Below are 19,022 nucleotides of genomic sequence, written 5' to 3' on the forward strand. Positions count from 1 at the left end.
CGACCGAAGACCAGGGAGCAGAGTTCTTGTATGGCCTGCCTCATCATAAAGGGGGAGCAGGTGGAGGGCTAGAATCTCTTAAATAATTCAGCCAGGTAGCCGTTTAGGACAGGTGTTTTCCCCAACGAATTAGCAGAACTGGCGGTTTAACATTGATAGCATGACAATGGGTAGATTGGGAGGTCCGCAGCTATTGGGGGACTAGATTCTAGCAATGGGGAAGGTTTGTGGCTGTAGATTGAGCGATAGTACGTTGCAAACATGTCTGCGATTTCAGTGGGGTCGGACATGAGGCGTCCCTCTGGAGTCTGGCCGAGAAAATTGGGATTCCTATTGTTTTTGGGATATCTAGTAGTGCAAGTTGCCAGCCTTATTACCATGTTCATGGAGATGGTACTATGATAGGGAGACAGTAGTGCGGGCCAAATCCAGGAATCTGCGCCTCAGTGTCTTGCGGAGGTCATCTTTGTGTTGCTTGTGAGACACCTATTGTTTTGCCTCAGCAGATTGTTCAAGTACAAGGATCTGGGACTCTGAGTGTAATTTCCCGTTCCTATCCTGTTCGCCACCAGTGCTTTTTCCTTGAATGCCTCCTGTAGACGCACAGAGGAGGTCACTGTGTTGGTTTTAAGTCAAAATATTCTGTAATGACAGCTCTCAGGAGGTTTACTAAGCCACCAGATGTTAATTCTCCAAAATCCCTATGCCACTGTGTGCCCGGTTCCCAACTGTACCTCAAAGAGGCGTGGTCATACAGTTCCCTGGGAAGGATATGGGTGTGTTGGACGAGTAGTAAGGAGTCTGTGGGCATAAAGAAATAGTCAAGACAGGAATGTATCTTGTGTGAGGCAGAGCAATGTGTGAATGTGATGTCCCAGTGGTTCCATCTATGCCATACGTCCACCAAGCCTAGGGAGCGTGCCTATATAGAGGAGGATTTGCAGAGGACTTGTTGAGTGTTTTGTTCATAATGGCATTAAAGTCTCCACCCAGTATGAGGGTACCCGGTTATGTCTACAGTAGTATTCTGGAAAGGTCTGCTAGCGTGGCAGTGACGAACGCTGGAGATAGACATATACTACCTATGGTCCACGGTTGTCCTCCTAGCGTACTCTCCAGGAGGAGATATAGTCCCTGCGCATTCCAATGAGAGGCAACAACAACAAAATGAAATAGGTGATGTAAGAGTATCACTACTCATCTAACTCCCCTAACCAAGCCGGTGTGGAACACTCTAGTATAGCCATGGTGGGCAAGAAAGGGGCAGTTGTCTCCCATGAGGTGGGTCTATTGGAGCAGTAAAATGCTGGCCTGCTGTTTCACGTCTCTCAGGACAGCACCTCTCTTTATTTTGTCAAGAAGGCCGTTAACGTTCCAGGTTAATATTTAAAGTCAGGGGCCCATCAGGAAAGTGAGATTAGCTTTAGGGACAGGTGACACCTATATTCATGAGGGTCTGTCGCATGTTACTTGTAAAAAGAGAAACAGTGAGCAATACAAAACAGAGCACAAAGGGATAACAAAAACTTCAACTACTCCACTCCCTGCGCTCCCCCGAACCATTTTTCGCCCATCAGACATTACTAACTATCCCCATAGTAATCAAACAATAAAAGATTGAGTGCACCTTCGCTCTCAATCACTGTGGCCCAGCCGACTTCTGAGTAAATTGTTCCGGCATGTCCACATCCAGTCTGGTCTGTGAGGGTCCACTGCTGGTGTTTGAATCTGGTTAAAGTCGTAACCTCTGGGCCTCTTTGGATGCAGAGATCATGCTAGGCCATCGTCCCCGGGTCCCACCCCTATTGTGCCTGTGAGAGCCTCTGCCTGACTTGCGCCAATCGGGCCCCTCTCCTAGGACGTCATCTACGCCGTGATGAGATACAGTGAGGTCCATACGTGGAGACCGCTATTCGACTCATTCCCATACTCTCTCTGGGTGGTTGAAAAATAGTGCTTTTCCTTGGAAGAGCATATTCAGTTTGGCAGGAAAGAGAAGCATGTTGTGCAGGCCCATATCACAAGGATTTTCAAAGAGTCAGTGCCAAACAAAGGACCAGGTCAGGTTCGCGACAGTTGAGTGATCTTTCAGCGTTTGCCCTCAGCGGGATCCCAGGCTGTGGCCACCATGAGATCACCCTCTGTGCCCATTCGATGAGAAAGCAGCGGGGACACTTGGTAGGCAGGTTTCGAGGAATGTCTCTTAGTTGGGCTCCTTCGCTTCCTCTGGGAAGTCCACAAATCGAACATTATTGCGACAGGCGCGTCCCTCTGTATTGTTGAAACGCAGAGCCATCTCCGCTTTTGCAGGTTGTGGACCATCCTCTGCAGCACCTGCACTGGGCCTGCTAGGGTTGAGATATGCCCTTCAGCTTCCATGACCCAGCCCGTCGTTTCACACAAGTCCTGGTGGAGTAGGGAGATGTCTGACCTGGCCTCCACAATTTTAGTCTCTATGGCCAACCTGGACTCCTGGAGCAGTAAGGCTGCATTGTCCACGGTTGACCCTGCGCCACAGTCTCCATGGCTGAGGGTTCAGCATTTTGGTAGACACCATTTTGGTGACAGGGATTTGGCGTAGTTGTCCAGTTTTCTTTACCCTTTGGCAGGTTTATACTTAGCCATTGTGAGGGAGTTCATATAATTGGCCTGCCAGTCCCCCAACTGGGGTGGCACAAGTAGCACAAGGGGCAACCCCCACCATAGAGGGTTGCCTGAGAACAGCCAACTCTGCACTGTGCCCTCACTAAGACATGGCATGAGTGGCCCAGGGCACACATGGCACTCACTAGTGGTGGGGGAATGGGTTGAGCAGACAGCTGGTTGCAGCTCCTACAAAGATATGGAGACCTGGTCAATCCAGCAGCACTTAGACAGAGGCCACGCGAGCCCCGAGAGGCAAGGGGGCGAAGTGTACAGTACCTGCGGTTAAAAAGGCACTGCTAGGAATGCTCCACGCGGGTCCAAGTTCCCCAGACCTAGCACTGTCCGTGGCCGACTGTACTCAAGCGACACCCAGAGACAACCGCTGAAGCACTCTTCCCCTGGGGCCGGCTGACTTCCTCTTGGTGCATCAGCCACTGTTGTCCGCCTTGTGCTGGAAGAACCTCCCAACTTCAGGAAGGCCGCAGCAAGTCCCTCCCCCTTTTGTGCACAGTTGCAAGCCATGGGCTGCCCTCCTCCCGACCATGGCCGCAGCCGTTCACCAGATTGTGGAGCGACCCCAGTTGACCCCCCCCCAGCACAAGGGCCCCTTCTGTCTCAGCAGGCTGAGCCCTGGGTCACAGCCAGGGGAAGTAGTCAGAGCACGCGACACCCGTTTCGGCTCACACCAGGCCCGTGCTATTAGAGCACACTCCACTAGGAAGAAGGGAGCTAAAGATGTAATTTCTCTACAACATTCCACCAGCTGACTTTTATACAGCGTCAACCTGAACTTCAGTTAATACTTTCATTAACCATTATTAGCAGGTACTGGCAAGTAGAGAAGCACTCACTAGTAGTCCAAGCATTTCGTAAAACACTTTTCACCACTGCCTCTTCTAATTCTCAGTAATCACCGCTATAGACAATGAGCGGCACTGTTTTACAATTTATGCATAGCATGTGGTCTACAACAACCCGTTCAAAATGTAAAACTTTACATACCTGTAACACTCAGTTTGCAGCTTGTTGTATTGTAGATTGGCATGCACCCTTCCACCTCCCTGGAAGCAGAGACGTTCTCAAAGTTACTTCTAACTGCATATTCCTCAACTTAGAGTACCCACCAGGGGCCAGACTAGATTTAGAACCTTTTCTTCAGCAGTGCTCCTGAACTGGGTCCGTATCAGCTCTGTACAGGCCTGCAAGTGACTCAGCCAAGCTGCATATATAAGCGCCACCCCTGCGCACTTATGATGCAGATTCAGAGTTCCGATCCCAATTTTCTTGTTTTCCGATGATTTCTAAATCAAATTCTAGTGTGCTAGGGAAGAGTGTCCCCTAATTGCAAGCTGTGCCGTGACTCCAGAAACCAAATGTTGGTAAAAGACCCACACAAGGTTTGTCTCTGGCGTCTGCGCTCAGGCCTCAATTTGAAGTTATGCGACAGATGTGCCCTCATGCACCCTAAAGCAATCTGGGAGGTGAAGCTGCATGTTGTCAAACACAAGAACTTCCAGATTTTATGCAAGTTCTGTTTCTGAGACGGTTCCCGCGAGTGGTCAAATTCACGCTCAAAGTCCTCTTGTAATTCCAAGTTGTAGTACAAGCGCAAACATAAAAAAATCAAAGCAGGACTCGACCCCATCTTGCCACTCTAAACCAAAAGCGAACGCTCAATCGTGTCATTAAAGTTGTTTACCCTCCATGTCTCCAGTTGCAAAGCTGATTCCTCAGCTGATCCCAGTGCGCCCTGTGTTTCCTGGGCCATCTGCAAAACTGCAGCAGATTGAAGCCTTTAAGGAGGCCATGCTGTCTCCAGCTCCCTCTGTTTGCCTTCAAGTACCAGGAATCAAAGGGGCCCTTCGTCTGGTTAAGGATTGCAGATTCTTCCTCGAGCGGTCTGACTCCATTGGACCCACCGAGGGTCCCTTACGGAGTCTGGTACCAGCTTCCATTCTAGCTCCAAGACATGTGCCAGTCCCTTCGATGTTAACACAGGTACTGGCACACCAGCACTGGAAGAGGCTATAGTGCTGATTCCGATGTCAGACTCCGAACCAACTTTGGCTTGATCTCAGTGGTTGTTGTGCTCCGAGATTACGAAATGTCGACCAATTCTCATACAGCCTGATTCTGATCCGAAGCCTCTGCCTGGGCTGATGCAACAGCAGAGTGACCATTATCGGTTTGGCCGTGACTGTCAAAAAACACCCCAAGATGGGAATGGTGATGATGGTGGGGATGGAAGTGGTTATCTCTCCCCTCATTACACCAGTGATATTTTTACATGGCTTTTCAAGAGGCCAGTGGCGTTAACACCGCCCTTGAGGCAGGGTTTGACTCCTCACTTGGGCCTCCAGTAGAAGAAAGCCCCTTCTTTGCACTGATAGTCCCGAGGGCAGTTGAGGTCCTTGAGTTACAGCTGCCCTCAGTTGCGACCAAAACGAACACCCTCACAGAAATCTTGCATCCTGGTCCAGCCATGCCCGAGTCTTTACTTTCTTTTAACAAAGCCCTCATCTTTACCTAGATGGCCCCTGGCCAAACCCTATTCCTGTCTACCAGAGAACAGGCTGTTTGCTAGGCATCACAGACCACCTACTGGCGATCCTGATTTTCTTACTGAACATCCTACTCCAGAGAGCCTTGTGACTCGAGATTCAACTAGTTAAGTGAATCCCAGTTCTTTACATATGACTCAGCCGGATAAGGAGTCCAAAATGACTGAGACTTTTGACAACCATGTTTTCCTTCGCCAATCTAGCATTGCGGTTGGTTAATGCTGTTTGTCTTTTGGGCCGCCACACACATGCCCTGTAGAACATGCAGCAAGATTTTCAACTGGTCCTGGAAGACCTTAGGGTCTCCCTGGCTTAGACAATTTATGATTGACAAGATGCAGCCAAATAGGTTATCTATGCTGACCTAGATACTACTGATTCCTATGAAGGACATTTTTCTCCAGCCTTGTTCTTCACCGACATCATGGATACAACCTGAGGGATTTCCCAGTAATTTGCAAGCCTATCTTGTGGATATGCCTTTTGATTGATTACGCCTTTTTGGTGAAAAGGCAGATTCTGCATTGGAGTGCTGTAAGGAACGGCACCTCACTAGGTCTGTTGACCCCGGCCAAGCAGTTTCCAGACCAATTAAAAAAGTTTAGAGACTATTCCAGAGGGTTTAAGTGTAGGCAAAGGCAGTCCAACTAGTATAGCAGTTAGTCCAGGCCTTTGGAGGCTGTAGACATGTGTCTGGCAAGCAATGTGCAGGTCATCAGAGCTACCAGTCCTCTTTTTTCCTCTGTTGTGGCAACAACCATCTGAAAGAAACTCGTAGTGATAGATTCCTTACCTTAGAATTACCCCGAGGCGTCAGACTGGATCCGGAATTTTTTTGTCAGCAGTACCCCTGCGTGTCGGTAGACGTCATCGTGCGGCTCCGCGATGACGTCGCTGGAGCTACTTAGACGCACCCGCGCTGACGTCAGTTTTCTATTTTTCTGCGCCAGCAAGCGCAGATCCAGGAAGAGCAAGTACCCCCAGTCACTTTTTGACTGAGTTTTTCAAGGCCATTTTATCTCAATTCTTTCGAGTCGATCGACTCCTGGTGTTGTAAGGATGCTCGGCTTCAAGAACTGCGGGGACTGTCACCGCATGATGTCAGTGACGGACCCGGACCGCGTGTGTCTCTACTGACTGGGGCGTGACTACGACTCCAAATCGTGCCCTGACTGCCAGGCTATGGCACCGAAGGCTTTGCGGGAGTGGCCCTGAAAGTTGCTAGAAGTCCGGCAGTCGGCTCCGCGCCGCTCCAGGTCCTGGTCCCGAGGTCGAGGGACCGGTCGCGGAGCCGTCACCATCGTTTGTCTGGATCTAAGACTTCGCACTCTGAGTCAGGTAAGTCAAAGCATTCCAAAGAGAAGTCGAAGAAGCGTCGTCGTTCCTCGACTTCCCATTGCGCGATGCGGCTGAGGGTGCGGGTGGTGCCACCCCCACGACTCCAGCAGAGCCAGCGACGACGACGAAGGCCTACCCATCCTTCCCGGGTCCGTTGGCAACGCCTGCTCAGGTGAAATAATTTGCTTGCTACTATGGCCCGACTCTTTGGGCCGTCGTTCTCCCATCCCTGCCGGCTTCTGCCCCGCAGAACCCCCTTGGATTCAGGCTCGGATCGCGGGCGACACCGGTTGACCTTGTAACACCTCCACCGGTGTCTACCACTCCGACGTTGTCCTGTGCTACCACCGAAGTCGACCCTGGTTTCAGCCCGGACACGGCGTCGGTCGACACCGATTCCGACGTGTATGGGGCCTTTTTACCCCTATGTCCGTCGTCCTTATTTTGAGCCTGTTTCATCAGACTTCGGAGGACTGGGAGGGGTCTGAGGACCCTCTCACACAACAGTGTGGTTATGATCCGGACTGGCAGAGGATTTGGGGGATGCTAGTGGTCTTGACACTTCACCTGACCTTGGCATACTGCCTCCTCCTTCCGCGCGCTAAGGAGGAGGGAGCAAGTTACGCAGTGGTGTTGCTTAGGACGGCAGAGGCCCTCCACATCGAACACCCTACAGTGGCCGTCAGGACTAACCCGACAGAAGTGCTCAGCCGACGGCTACCTCTGCGGAGCCACTGCTGCCTTTCAATGAGGCACTTTCTGACTTTCTTTTGGGCACCTGGTCGAGGCCCAACACAGGGGCTCCTGTGGACAGGACATTGGCCCCTTGCCATCGCCCAGCTTCGGGAGACCCGCTTTTTCTCTCCCAACACCCTACTCTTGAGAGCTTGGTTGTCCAAGCCTCTGCTTTCCAGAGCACGTTACCTTCCGCCCCTCCGGATAGGGAATCCAAGAAGCTGGAGCAGCTTGGCAAGAAGCTTTTTTCATCTGCCAGTTTAGGGCTGTGGTTGGTGAACACCGCATGCCTCTTGGGCCGTTATTCCCACTCTGTGTGGGACACTGTTGTGCATTTGCTGCCTAACTGTCCGGAGGAGGCCCAGACAGTACTCCCCCAAGCTATTGCTGCTGGGAGAGACGCAGCTAAGTTCACCATCTGTTGTGGGCTTGATACCGCCGACTTGCTGGCCAGGGCGATTTCCACAAGGGTGGCGCTTCGGCGCCACGCCTGGCTGAGGACACCTGGCTTCTCATGGGATGTCCAGAACACTTTGATGGACATGCCCTTTGATGGCATTCGCCTCTTTGGCAATAAGGCTGATAGTGCGTTGGAGCACTTTAAGTACTCCCGGGCAATGGCCAAGTCCTTGGGCCTTGGCCAAGACCTTGGGCCTTTCGGCCACTCGACCTTCTCCACCTTGTGCTTTTCGCTCTTTCGTGGCCACGGAAGGGGTTCCCCAACACGTTTGTTCCAGAGACACAGGCTGCGCAGCAACAACCTCAGCGTGGCCGCGGACATGGGAAACGTCGAGGTGGTTCTGGGGGCCAGCGGGCGGGTCAGTCCACCTCCACCCCGTAAGCATCCACTGCAAAACCTTCCTAGTCCGAACTTTCAGGGCCATCAAACACCAGTGGGCGGCAGAATTTGCCATCATCTCCCCACTGGTGCAACATCACATCGGACAAGGGGGTGCAGCAAATTGTCTGAAGGGGCTGCACCCTCCCCTTCGAGACTACCCCTCCAGCCATGCCACCTCAGTACCACCGCATGTCGAGGGACCATCTTGAGCTTCTTCAGCACAAAGTCACGGCCCTCCTTGCCAAGGGGGCCATGGAGCGCGTTCCTGGGCCAGAAGTAGGTTGTGGTTATTATTCCCACTACTTTCTGGTCCCCAAGAAGGACAACGGCGTTACCTGCGGTTCACGGTAGGCCACGAGCACTTTCAGTTTACCGTGCTCTCCTTCGGCCTTACTAGCGCCCCTCGGGTGTTCACAAAAGTGATGGCGGTGGTCGCAGCTCATCTGCGCAGATCCGGGGTTCCAGTCTTCCCCCATCTCGGCTGTTGAAAGCAGGCTCGCCCCAGGCAGTCGTTTCTCACCTCCAGACTACGGCCGACCTCCTGCATTTGCTGGGGTTTTCCATCTACGTGCCGAAGTCACACCTGATTCCCTCTCAGATGCTCCTCTTCATCGGAGCGGTTCTGGACACAGCGCAGTTTCGGGTTTATCCTCCTGAGCAGCGAGTCCGGGATATTCAGGCTATGATTCCGATCTTTCAGCCTCTATCCCGGGTTTTGGTCAGGATGACCCTCCGGCTACTGGGCCTTTTGGCCTCCTGCATCCGGCTAGTGGATCGTGCCAGATGGCATATGTGGGCTCTACAGTGGGACCTGAAGTTCCAGTGGGCACAGCATCAGGGCAACCTGTCTGCTCACGTCCAGATCTCGGAGGGCACTGCACACCAACTGCACTGGTGGCTCACGAATCGCGATTGGGTCAATGGCAGATCCCTCTCCCTTCCCCAAGCAGAGCACACAGTTGTGACGGACGCGTCCCTTATGGGATGGGGAGGCCACCTGGGAGAGGCAGAGATCAGAGGACTCTGGTCTCCGGTGGAGTCCCGGCTCCATATCAATCTTCTGGAGCTTTGGGCGATCCGGCTTGCACTGAAGGCATTCCTTCCCTCTGTCAAGGGGAGAGTAGTGCAGGTGTTCACAGACCACACCACCGCCAAGTGGTACTGCAACAAACAGGGCGGGGTGGGGTCGTGGACCCTTTGTCAGGAGGCTCTGAGCCTCTGGACATGGCTGGAACATCAGGGCATTTCCCTGGTGGTTCAACACGTGGCAGGTTCTCTGAACGCCAGGGCGGACAAACTCAGCCGCCGGTGCATGATGGATCACGAATGGCGTTGGAACTGTGACGTGGCGCAAGGTCTCTTTCAGCAGTGGGGAGAGCCTTGGTTAGATCTATTCGCCACCAAAGAGAACACGCAATGTCATCAGTTCTGCGCATAGGAATTTCCAAAGCGGCACTCGCTAGGCGACGCTTTTCGTCACGAGTGGAGTTGCGGTCTACTATTCGCCTTTCCACCTATACCACTTCTACCCAGAGTGCTGAAGAAGATCTAGCACGACCGGGCCCAAGTCATTCTTGTGGCTCCGGACTGGGCTCGAAGAGTATGGTATCCTAAGCTGCTCAGCATGGCTATTGTCCCCGATCCGACTGCCTCTTCCGGAGGATCTTCTGTTGCAGCAGCAGAGGACGGTCCTCCAACTGAACCTGTCCAGCCTCCACCTCCTTGCATGGAGATTGAGCGGCGGCAGTTGACCTGCCTCCCGAAGTTTGTGATGTAATCTTGGCAGCCAGGCATCCCTCCACTAAGACTGTATATGCCTGCAGGTGGAATACATTTGTGGCATGGTGCACAGCAAAGGATGTGGATCCCCTTTCTGCCCCTCTTACAGAGGTCCTTCTATTTATCCTTTCTTTGGCCCAGCAGGGCTCTACTCTGGGCACTGTCGAGGGCTATCTCTCGGCCATTTCAGCCTTTTTACGGCTTCCCTTTTCTTTTCAAGTCCCCTGTTGTGAATAGATTCTTAAAAGGCATTACTCCTCTTTTCTCTCCTGCTCCTTTCATAATGCCTCAGTGGGACTTGAACCTGGTTCTGACATACCTGATGCCACTTCACAACTGTCCTCTTCGTCTTCTCACTTTAAAGACCGCTTTCCTGGTGGCTATCACCTTTGCCAGAAGAGTGAGTGAGCTCCAGGCCCTTTCTTCTAAACCTCCTTTCCTCTCTGTCCATCCTGACAAAGTTGTTCTAAGGACTCGTCCTTCTTTTCTGCCGAAGGTTGTCACTGCCTTTCACATTGGGCAGACCTTCACATTGCCTACCTTCTTTCCTCCTCCGCATCCCTCAAAAGAGGAAGAGAGGCGCCACAGTCTGGACCCAAAACGTGCGCTCTCCTTCTACCTGAACCGCACACAACTTTTCCGGGTGGATGACCAGCTCTTAGTGGCTACAGGGGAGCCAAAAAAGGTCTGGCCGTGCACAAGTGGACCATCTCTCGGTGGGTCGTTCTGTGCATTAAGGCTTGTTATTCTTTGGCTAAAAAGGAGCCTCCGGTGGGACTGCGCGCCCATTCTACCAGGGCAACGGCAGCCACTACTGCTTTGGCACAGGGAGTTCCCTTGCATGACATTGGTCAGGCAGCTACGTGGGCCTCGCTGCACACGTTTACCAAGCATTACTGCCTGGACAGCCAAGTCCGGAGAGACGGCTTATTTAGCGTTTCTGTTCTCCAGGACTTACTGGTGTGATCTTGGTTCGCAGACCCACCACTGGGGTTGGTATTGCTGGGGTATCTATTCTAAGGTAAGGAATCTATCACTATGTGTTTCTTTCAGATGCACAAGTTACTTACCTTCTGTAACGATATATCTGTAGTATTAGTACTGTTAGTAGTGATAGATTCCTTACCACACCACCCATCCTCCCCGTTCTGCGAACTGATTTCTAGGGTTAAGGTCATCCCTTTCAGGGCCCTAGTTTCATGGCACCAGTGGTCAGTTTCTTGAATGGCTCTGCGTTCCTGGTGCGGAAAGTCGTGTACAGAACTGACGTCAGCGTGCGTTGGCGCGTCTAAGTAGCTCCAGCAACGTCATCTCGGCAACGACAACAACGACACACGCGGAGCCGCACGATGACGCCTACCGACGCGCAGGTGTACTGCTGACGAAAACTTTCCGGATCCAGTCTGATGCCTGGGGGTAATTCTAAGGTAAGGAATCTATCGCTACTAATGTTTCTTACAGATATATTGTTACCGAAGGTGAGTAACTTGTGCAATAAACTTCTTTAATCTGCCTTTAGTGGGGCAAGCCCATGCAGTGGGGATGGGGGCCGGATCCAGAACTTATCCCAGGCTGGTGAGCCATCATTCAGATGCGTTTTACAAATCTTTCTGCATGGGTATGCCCTACTTTTTCTTTTTGACCCACCAAATATTCCCCCCACATAGAGAGAATTTCAGAAGAGCACCTGTTCACCTGCAGGAATTGCTTAACTTACTGTCCAAGGGTGCTTGCGAGAGGATACTGAACTTGAAAAAAGGAGAGGGTTATTACTCTCATTTTCTTGTGTCAAAAAAGGATGGCTCTCCAGCCTATTTTATACCTCTCAATGACTTCCTGCGGGAGGGCAACTTCAAAATGCTCACACTGCCAGATCCTGTGTGTCCCACACCTCAGCAACTGGACGGTGTCCTTGGACCTATAGGGCATGTATTTTTAGCTACCCGTCATGCAGCCCCCACAGATGTTACCTGTGATTCACAGTAGGCCAGGAGAATTTTCAGTTTCCTATGCTCCCTTTTGGCCTTACGAGCACACCTCAACTGTACACGGAAGTGATGGCTGTGATTCCTTTGCAGAGACTTTCATTCACTGCATCTGTTTTGGACATGGTGCAGCTCTAGACATTCCCTATGCTGGAACAAGGCCAGGACATTAGGGCTATGATCCCAATGTTTCAGCATCAGTCCTGGTCCATGCTGAGAGCAGCTTTGAGACTTCTTGGCCTCTTAGCCTTCTGCATCCTCCTTGTAAGCTGTCTCAGGTGGCATGTGCAGACTTTGCAGTGGAATTGTACATTTCAATGGGCCAGCGTCAAGGAAATCTCAGAGGGGATGGCTCAAGATCTGCAATGGTGGTGGTTGATGGTGGTGGTTCTTCCTGCGGAAGACCCCTCTCCATTCACCACCTAGAGCTGACTGTGGTGACAAATGCATCCCTGCTGGGCTGGAGATGTCATCTGGGGAAGTGAAGATCCGAGGATTCTGGTCTTCATCAGAAGCACGGTTCCAAATCAATCTGTTGAAATCGCCGCCATTTGTCTGGCTCTGAATGCGTTTCTGCCATTCATCAAGGGAAGGCAGGTGCAGGTTCTCACAGACAACACCACCGCCATGTATTATTGCAACAAGCAGGGCAGAGGGGGCTTCTGGGTCCTGTGCCAGGTTGCATATGTGGTGTTGAATGGAGTGCCAGGGAATTTCCCTTTTCGCTAACTACCTAGCAGGGATCCCGAATTATAGAGTAGATGAGCTGTGCATGCAGTGTCTGTCAGATGACGAGTGGCTTAAACATCCAGATGACACAGGGCGTGTTCTGACAATGGGACAAACCGTGACTAGATCTTTTCACCACCGAATGTACAATATCAGAAGTTTTGCACATTTGAGTTTCGTAAGAACGCTTGTGAGGAGATGCATTCTGGCTGGAATGGAACACCGGACTCCTGCACACCTTCCTCCTGTCTCTCCTGCCCCAAGTTCCCAAAAAGTCCTTGTTCGGTCAGGCCCAAATCATCCTAGTGACTCCGGATTGGGCTAAGGAGAGTGCGGTACCTGGAACCTTTTGGCACAAGCATCTCTTCTCCGATTAGGCTACTACTTTGTGAAGATTTTCTGTCATAGCAACAGGGCAATGTCCTCTACCCATATCTGTGTAATGTGCACGTACATTCATGGTGATTTAAAGGTAAAGTGGCAGTTGACTGCTTTTGATCTGCCTCCCGAAGTGGTGGATGTCATTACCAGCAGGCGCCCTTATACGAAATTCATTTATTCTGGGAGCTGGGACAAATTTGTGGCCTTGTGTGGTGCTCAGTAGCAGCTGCTACTGAACGGCTGGTTGTGAGGCGGGGGGATAAGAAGAAAAAAAAAAATCACCTTGAAACAGCCAGCCACCACCTCTCTCCGTCCTCTTCCTGTCTCTCAGCAGGAAGCACCCGAGCCCTCAGGCTCCCCCCAGCCAATCACAACGCTGCAATGCAGTGTTGTGATTGGTCTAAGCGCCGTTGGTTTGATGCTCAGACGGGGATAGGTAGACTGTGCAAGTTCCCCACCAGGCTGTGCATTACAGCCCGGTGGGAAGCATGCAAAGTGTGCGTGACTGTTTGGCTGGCCCGAGAGGGCCGGCAAAGCAGTCATGCACACTTAGGGAGTGCAAACCACTCCTCCCCTGATCTCGCCAGCCCTGCCACGCATGAAACAGACTGCAATTGGAAAAATAAAAGGATAAGTTATTGTCATTTTATTTTTCCTTTTGAGCAGTGAGTCGACGCTCCTCCGCCTTAGCGGAGCAGCTACCACTAACGGTGCTTGTAAGATTGATCACCTATAAATAAACCTGTGGGACATCTTTTTGTTTGTTTTATCTTTGGCCCAGCCAGTCCATGCAGTGGGCACTATTAAAGTTTAATTGTCAGCCCTTTTGGCTTTACTGCTTTTACTAGGCTAACCGTCCTTGTTCATATCACCTATTGTGATTATATTTATTAAGGGTTTGGCATACCTGTTCCCTACCAAGCCATTTGTGATGCCACAGTGGAACCTTAACTTGGATTTGACGTTTCACTTGTGTAAGCGCTTCATGTCGATGCATAGTTGCTTGTTCCCGACTTTGAAGACTGCCTCCCCATCGCAATTATTTCCGCTCATCATGTGAGTGAATTTCAGGCATTTCCAGCGCAGACTACCACACACCAGCTTTTACCCTGGCAAATTGGTGCTGAGGACTTGAGAGACGTTCTTTGCCAACAGTCATAATTCACTTTCACATAGGGCAGTACATCTCCCTGCCTGTGTTCTTTTCTCCCCCTCATCCCTCGAAAGAAAAGGAAATGCTCCATCTGCTGGAACTTAAACCGGCTTTAAGCTTTTACATTGATTGTATCAATCAACACCGTGCAGAGAATCTGCTTTTTTGTGGGGTACTCCAGGATGAAGAAAGGGAAGACTGTGCAGAAAAGGAGATTTTGATGTAGATAGTCATGTACATCAAGATGTGTTATGCGCTAGTCAAAAAACAGCACCTGAAAGGTCTGAGAACCCATTCTATCAAGGCTAAGGCTGCTATCACTCCATTAGCTCGTGGAGTGCTGGAGCTTGCCTTCTGCAAGTCTGGGACTTAAGTGTTAGTGCATACCTTCATGAGGCACTACTGCATGGCCACGTCAGGCCGAAATAACACTTTGTTTTTGCGGTCCTGCAGGACTTTTTCGGCTGATTTCCCTCCACTGATCCTCCATCTTTGAAGCTACTGCTTTGATATCTATTCTAAGATATGGAATCTGCAATTAGAATTGTCCATCAGAAGATCAAGTTGGTATACCTTTGGTACTGCTCTTTCTGTTGGTACTCTATCAAACCACACATTGCTCACAGACCTCCAACTTTCCTGTTCTGTGTAGTGGCCTCTATTTAACATCTAATAAGATCCAGATTTAGAGGTCAACTGACCCAACAATTGTGTATGTTTCTCCCCTGAGGGTGCAGAAAGGGAACTTGGAAACTGACATCAGTGCGCAGCGATGGTGCTTCTATGTTTCAGGGGATACTTCGTCTTGAAGCTTCCAAGGCCGAAAGTCGTTCTTTCTGCTATGTTTACAGAGGCAAAATGCACTCAAAGATCCCCTAAGCCCCTCCAACCCTCACTGGATTGTAAACATAGGGATGATTGTTTGAGCCGAGGGAAGATGATCAGGACCAAATACCAAATTAAAATACGAGGTTGAAATAAGAAAGGAGAAACAAGTTGTACATCTTCCTGTGAAAAAAACAAAGGTTAATGTCAATTGGGTTCCCAACAGTTTACCTTTACAATACTCTGCTCGTTACTGGAGTGCCTGGGTAGTTCTGAGACTGAGATCCTGTTCTGGTCTTGAGTTATGGGATTGTATAATTGGCTGACTGGTACCTGTTTTGGGGAAAGAAGGGAACCGTTAAACATTTGGAGTTAACCATTGTTTATTTCGGTTCCAAACAGCTTATTTTGTCATATTAGGGATATTTTCCTTCATACCCAACAAGTTACTTTTTATTTCACTAGTCAACATTAAGAGTGCAGGTTCTCAGTCTTAGTCACATTTTTAGTCTCAGTCCAGTTCTTCATCTTAGTTCTAGTCGTAGCCTGTGTTGCTGTAGATACACATGCTCTGCATACTGATGGCCAAAGTGTTGGGCTCAGTTGTTTGCAAGTTGTTTTTCTTCAAAGAAAGTCTTTTCTTTCACAGGATGCCCTGTGACTCCACCCTTAGCTGGCAATGCACATGGACACCGACTCAAGGTGTTTTTTACGCCATTTGAGTCAAATATGTATTGATTGGGCTCTGTAATTCGTTGTGTCCATCTTGTTTCTTCTGGCCCACATGGTAAAATTTGATACCGATAGTCGAAACCGCTTGCGGCGCCTGCGGTGTTAGTGACATCCTTCAGAGACTGACCTTAGTTGATTGACTCCCACCCCTATGGCCGCTTGCCCATTCCGTAGTCACGTGCCCCTAATTTTCAATGACTCCATTGTAGTGAACGGACGTCTTTCCAGAACTGTCCTCAGTACAATGCATAGTACTGGTCTGAGCAACACCAGGTTTGTAATCTATGCCTCTCCCCCGACCACAACACTGCATGTGAGGCCTGCCTCCCCTTCCATTCGAGTGGCGTTGGTCACATCAAAAGATGCTGCGGCAGTCCCCAACATCATCCCAGACATCTCCAGATAACAAGCCCTGCTTGATATCGAAGTGGGTGAAGACGCCACTGCTTTGGGCGTTCCGCCCCTGCAATCATTGCCTAGCCAGAGGGAGTTTTCTCCTCAGAGTCTGACCAGAAAGCGGAAGAGGAGTGACCGTGAATATGGCCTGCACAAACACTAACATGACGCAGAGGCAGCGCACCATTTGCGCATTCTCTTAAGCCCATGATCCAGGACATCATCTCTTATCTGCCCCATCTACAGAAATCAGGCCTCGCATACACCTCCCCACGGCTGCATTTTGGCAGCCACAGCTGCTTACATGCAAAAACTGGGAACATTCTCTCTTTTTCGCATGTCTGTAATTAAAATGTTTATGAAGTGTCTCAGAGGACTCCAGAGTTCCCCCTGCTCCAGTGTGGAATCTGTGTGGTCCTTACCAAGCTCATGGGTTCCCCCTTTGAGCCCTTACACTCTAGCCCTCTCCATTTCTTTTCTTTGAAATTGCTTTTCTCACCTCTAATGTAAATTGACAGAATGCAGCCCTTTCACAAAGTCGACCATCTGTCTGTATGTAGCTTTTGCCCAAATCCCATAAGGACCAACCTATTTCTAAGACTGGTTTTGCCAGATGGATAGTCAAATGCATCCAAACTTAATGTCACAAAGCCAAAAGATCATTACATGTTATCTCCAGGACACATTCTACATGTAAAAAAGCAACAAACGTGGCCTTCTTGACAACATCCTGATAGCTGATATATGTAATATGTATATGTAAAGCAGCTACTTGGGCAACCCCTCACACTTTCATCATCACTATTGTGTGGATATCTTAGCCAAACAGCAAGCAAAGGTTGGCTAAGACCGTCTTAAAGACCTTATTAAAGACGTCTGCATCATCTTCTTGCTAGCCGCCACTTGTAGGGGGATACTACGTTGCAGTTCATGGAGAGTATGTGTATCAGCAACACATATTACAAAGGAAAATTCTACCTACCCTGTAAGCATCTTATCAAGCGTGTAGTGCTGTGAATTCACACGAGCCCACCCTCATCTGGGAGCGTGACTTTATTTGCAGGTCTCTTCTTTGCTAATTAATTGTCGTTTCACAAGCCATGTGCGCCCCCAACTGCCTTCACTGACCCCTCCATATTCATCCCACCTGCTGTCTCAAAAACAATATAACATGAAGTCAGCTTGCAATGTGCATGAGCACTAAGGGTGGAGTCACAGTGCCTTCCATGACACAAAATACTTTGTGAAGAAAAACAATTTGCACAGGTCGGAGACCAACACTAGATGGCAGGAGCATGACAAGCATGCGAATCTGCAATATTGTATGCTTGGAAGAGATGCTGAGATGGTAAGCAACATGCTTCTGTTCTTCCATAATGGCCCAGTTGACTTCAGAATCCTGCATACAGAAGAGAGACAGAAAGTTTCCTTCAGGATCCAGCCTCCAGTGTTTCCTCCCCTCTGACAGCTATTGTCTGAGCCTTTTCTTTCCCTCTTCTATTCACCCTTTCCAAAACTTGCTTAGGAACAGAAAAGAGAAACCTACCGTCAGGATCCTGCCCTCTGTATCCCCTCAATAAAGGGATCTCCTGTTCTGCCTTTCATAGTTCTAGGAGTTGGACACCCCTCCCCAGCCGTGCATCCCTTGTTTCATAATTGGCCATCCCACTTTAGAAAGTCTGCCTTTTTTCTCCTCGGATTGGTGAATCTCATCAGTACTCGTGCTTTCTATTTGCTGCCTGAAAATAAAGAATTGTGACTCAGTAGTATCCCTTTGTCGATATAAAAAAGGCAGCCAAAACGTTATTTTTTAAAATAAATGTATTCAGATGTGATATCACTTACTTTTTGCATGCATATTTTGCACTTTAGCACCGCAGCTTCACCGTGCATGTCTCCTTTAGCAAGGTTTGTTCAAATAGAAAAACAAGTAATGAAAGTTTTTTTAACAAGAGCTTGGGATGAATATGGAGTCAAGATTTCACAATATTGTTCTCCTGAAAAGACTGTTTCATATGCGTGTATTATTAAGTGTGTCATAAGTTAGTGGAAGCTTTAATTTTTTCATTAACGAGTTTGAAGGAATAATTGTTTTTCTGGGTTGCTCCTGTTTTTCCTGACATGTTTATAATTTGTGTTAAATTGTTGTTTCATGTAGGGTTATAAGCACATTATTATTTTTGTTTCAGGAGAATGGTTTTCATGGCTTGCTAACTAGTGATGATCAGCTCTTTATTTATGAGGCAGCTGGAGTGTTGATTGTTAACAGCGACATCCCAGGAGAACAGAAGTGGCTTCTGATGAGAAAGTTGTTAAATCCTTTGCTGGAAAAGTTTAAGATTGTATTAGGAAAGCTGATGACCGAGAAAAATGAGGAGCGACAAGTGGTACTGGCAGACTGCCTTAACCATGCTGTTGGCTTTGCCAGGTGGGTTGGACCACATATAATTATTCAGTTATTTGTTTGTAATTTTATTTTTTCATAATTTTCCATTCCTTTTTTCCCATTTGAAATGCACTCCTCTTAACACTCTGGTGTCCTTTGGGGCTAAAGACAATTAGTATTAAAGGAATGTTTAGACTGTCTCCTGATGGAGACTGAGCCAAGTCTCTTCCACATATGCTAGATCCATGCTGTTAGACCCTTTCTAGATTGCTCTTATGTCTAGGTTACGAGCATTATTTGCTTAATACAGCTGTCCGCATCCTAACAGAAGCCCATTCGGTGGTCTCTATAGTGGCACACTTATCAAACCATTGTTATCTTTTTTTTCGATTTAAAACAAGACTTTCTCTGGGGTAAAGCTATACAGAACAAATCAAATTGGTACATATTGAAATACAGTAAAATTAAACCAATTAATTTACTGCGGAGAATAAAAGGCGGTGGAAAATAGATCATGTATTAGCCAATAAGCGTA

The 19,022-nt window shown here is 49.2% G+C and overlaps 1 protein-coding gene across 2 annotated transcripts in view; it reads left to right on the forward strand.

Annotated features, from left to right (window-relative positions):
• The window catches only part of XPOT (exportin for tRNA), a 538,373-nt gene that overhangs the window by 356,105 nt on the left and 163,246 nt on the right, over positions 1-19,022 (forward strand). For both annotated transcript variants that reach the window (XM_078676087.1, XM_078676095.1), the window contains exon 17: positions 18,291-18,529. In XM_078676087.1, coding sequence (XP_078532213.1) covers positions 18,291-18,529 — 239 coding nt within the window. The remainder of the gene's footprint in view (positions 1-18,290; positions 18,530-19,022) is intronic.

Source organism: Lissotriton helveticus, chromosome 1_1 (genome assembly GCF_964261635.1).
Source record: "Lissotriton helveticus chromosome 1_1, aLisHel1.1, whole genome shotgun sequence".
Taxonomy (NCBI): domain Eukaryota; kingdom Metazoa; phylum Chordata; class Amphibia; order Caudata; family Salamandridae; genus Lissotriton; species Lissotriton helveticus.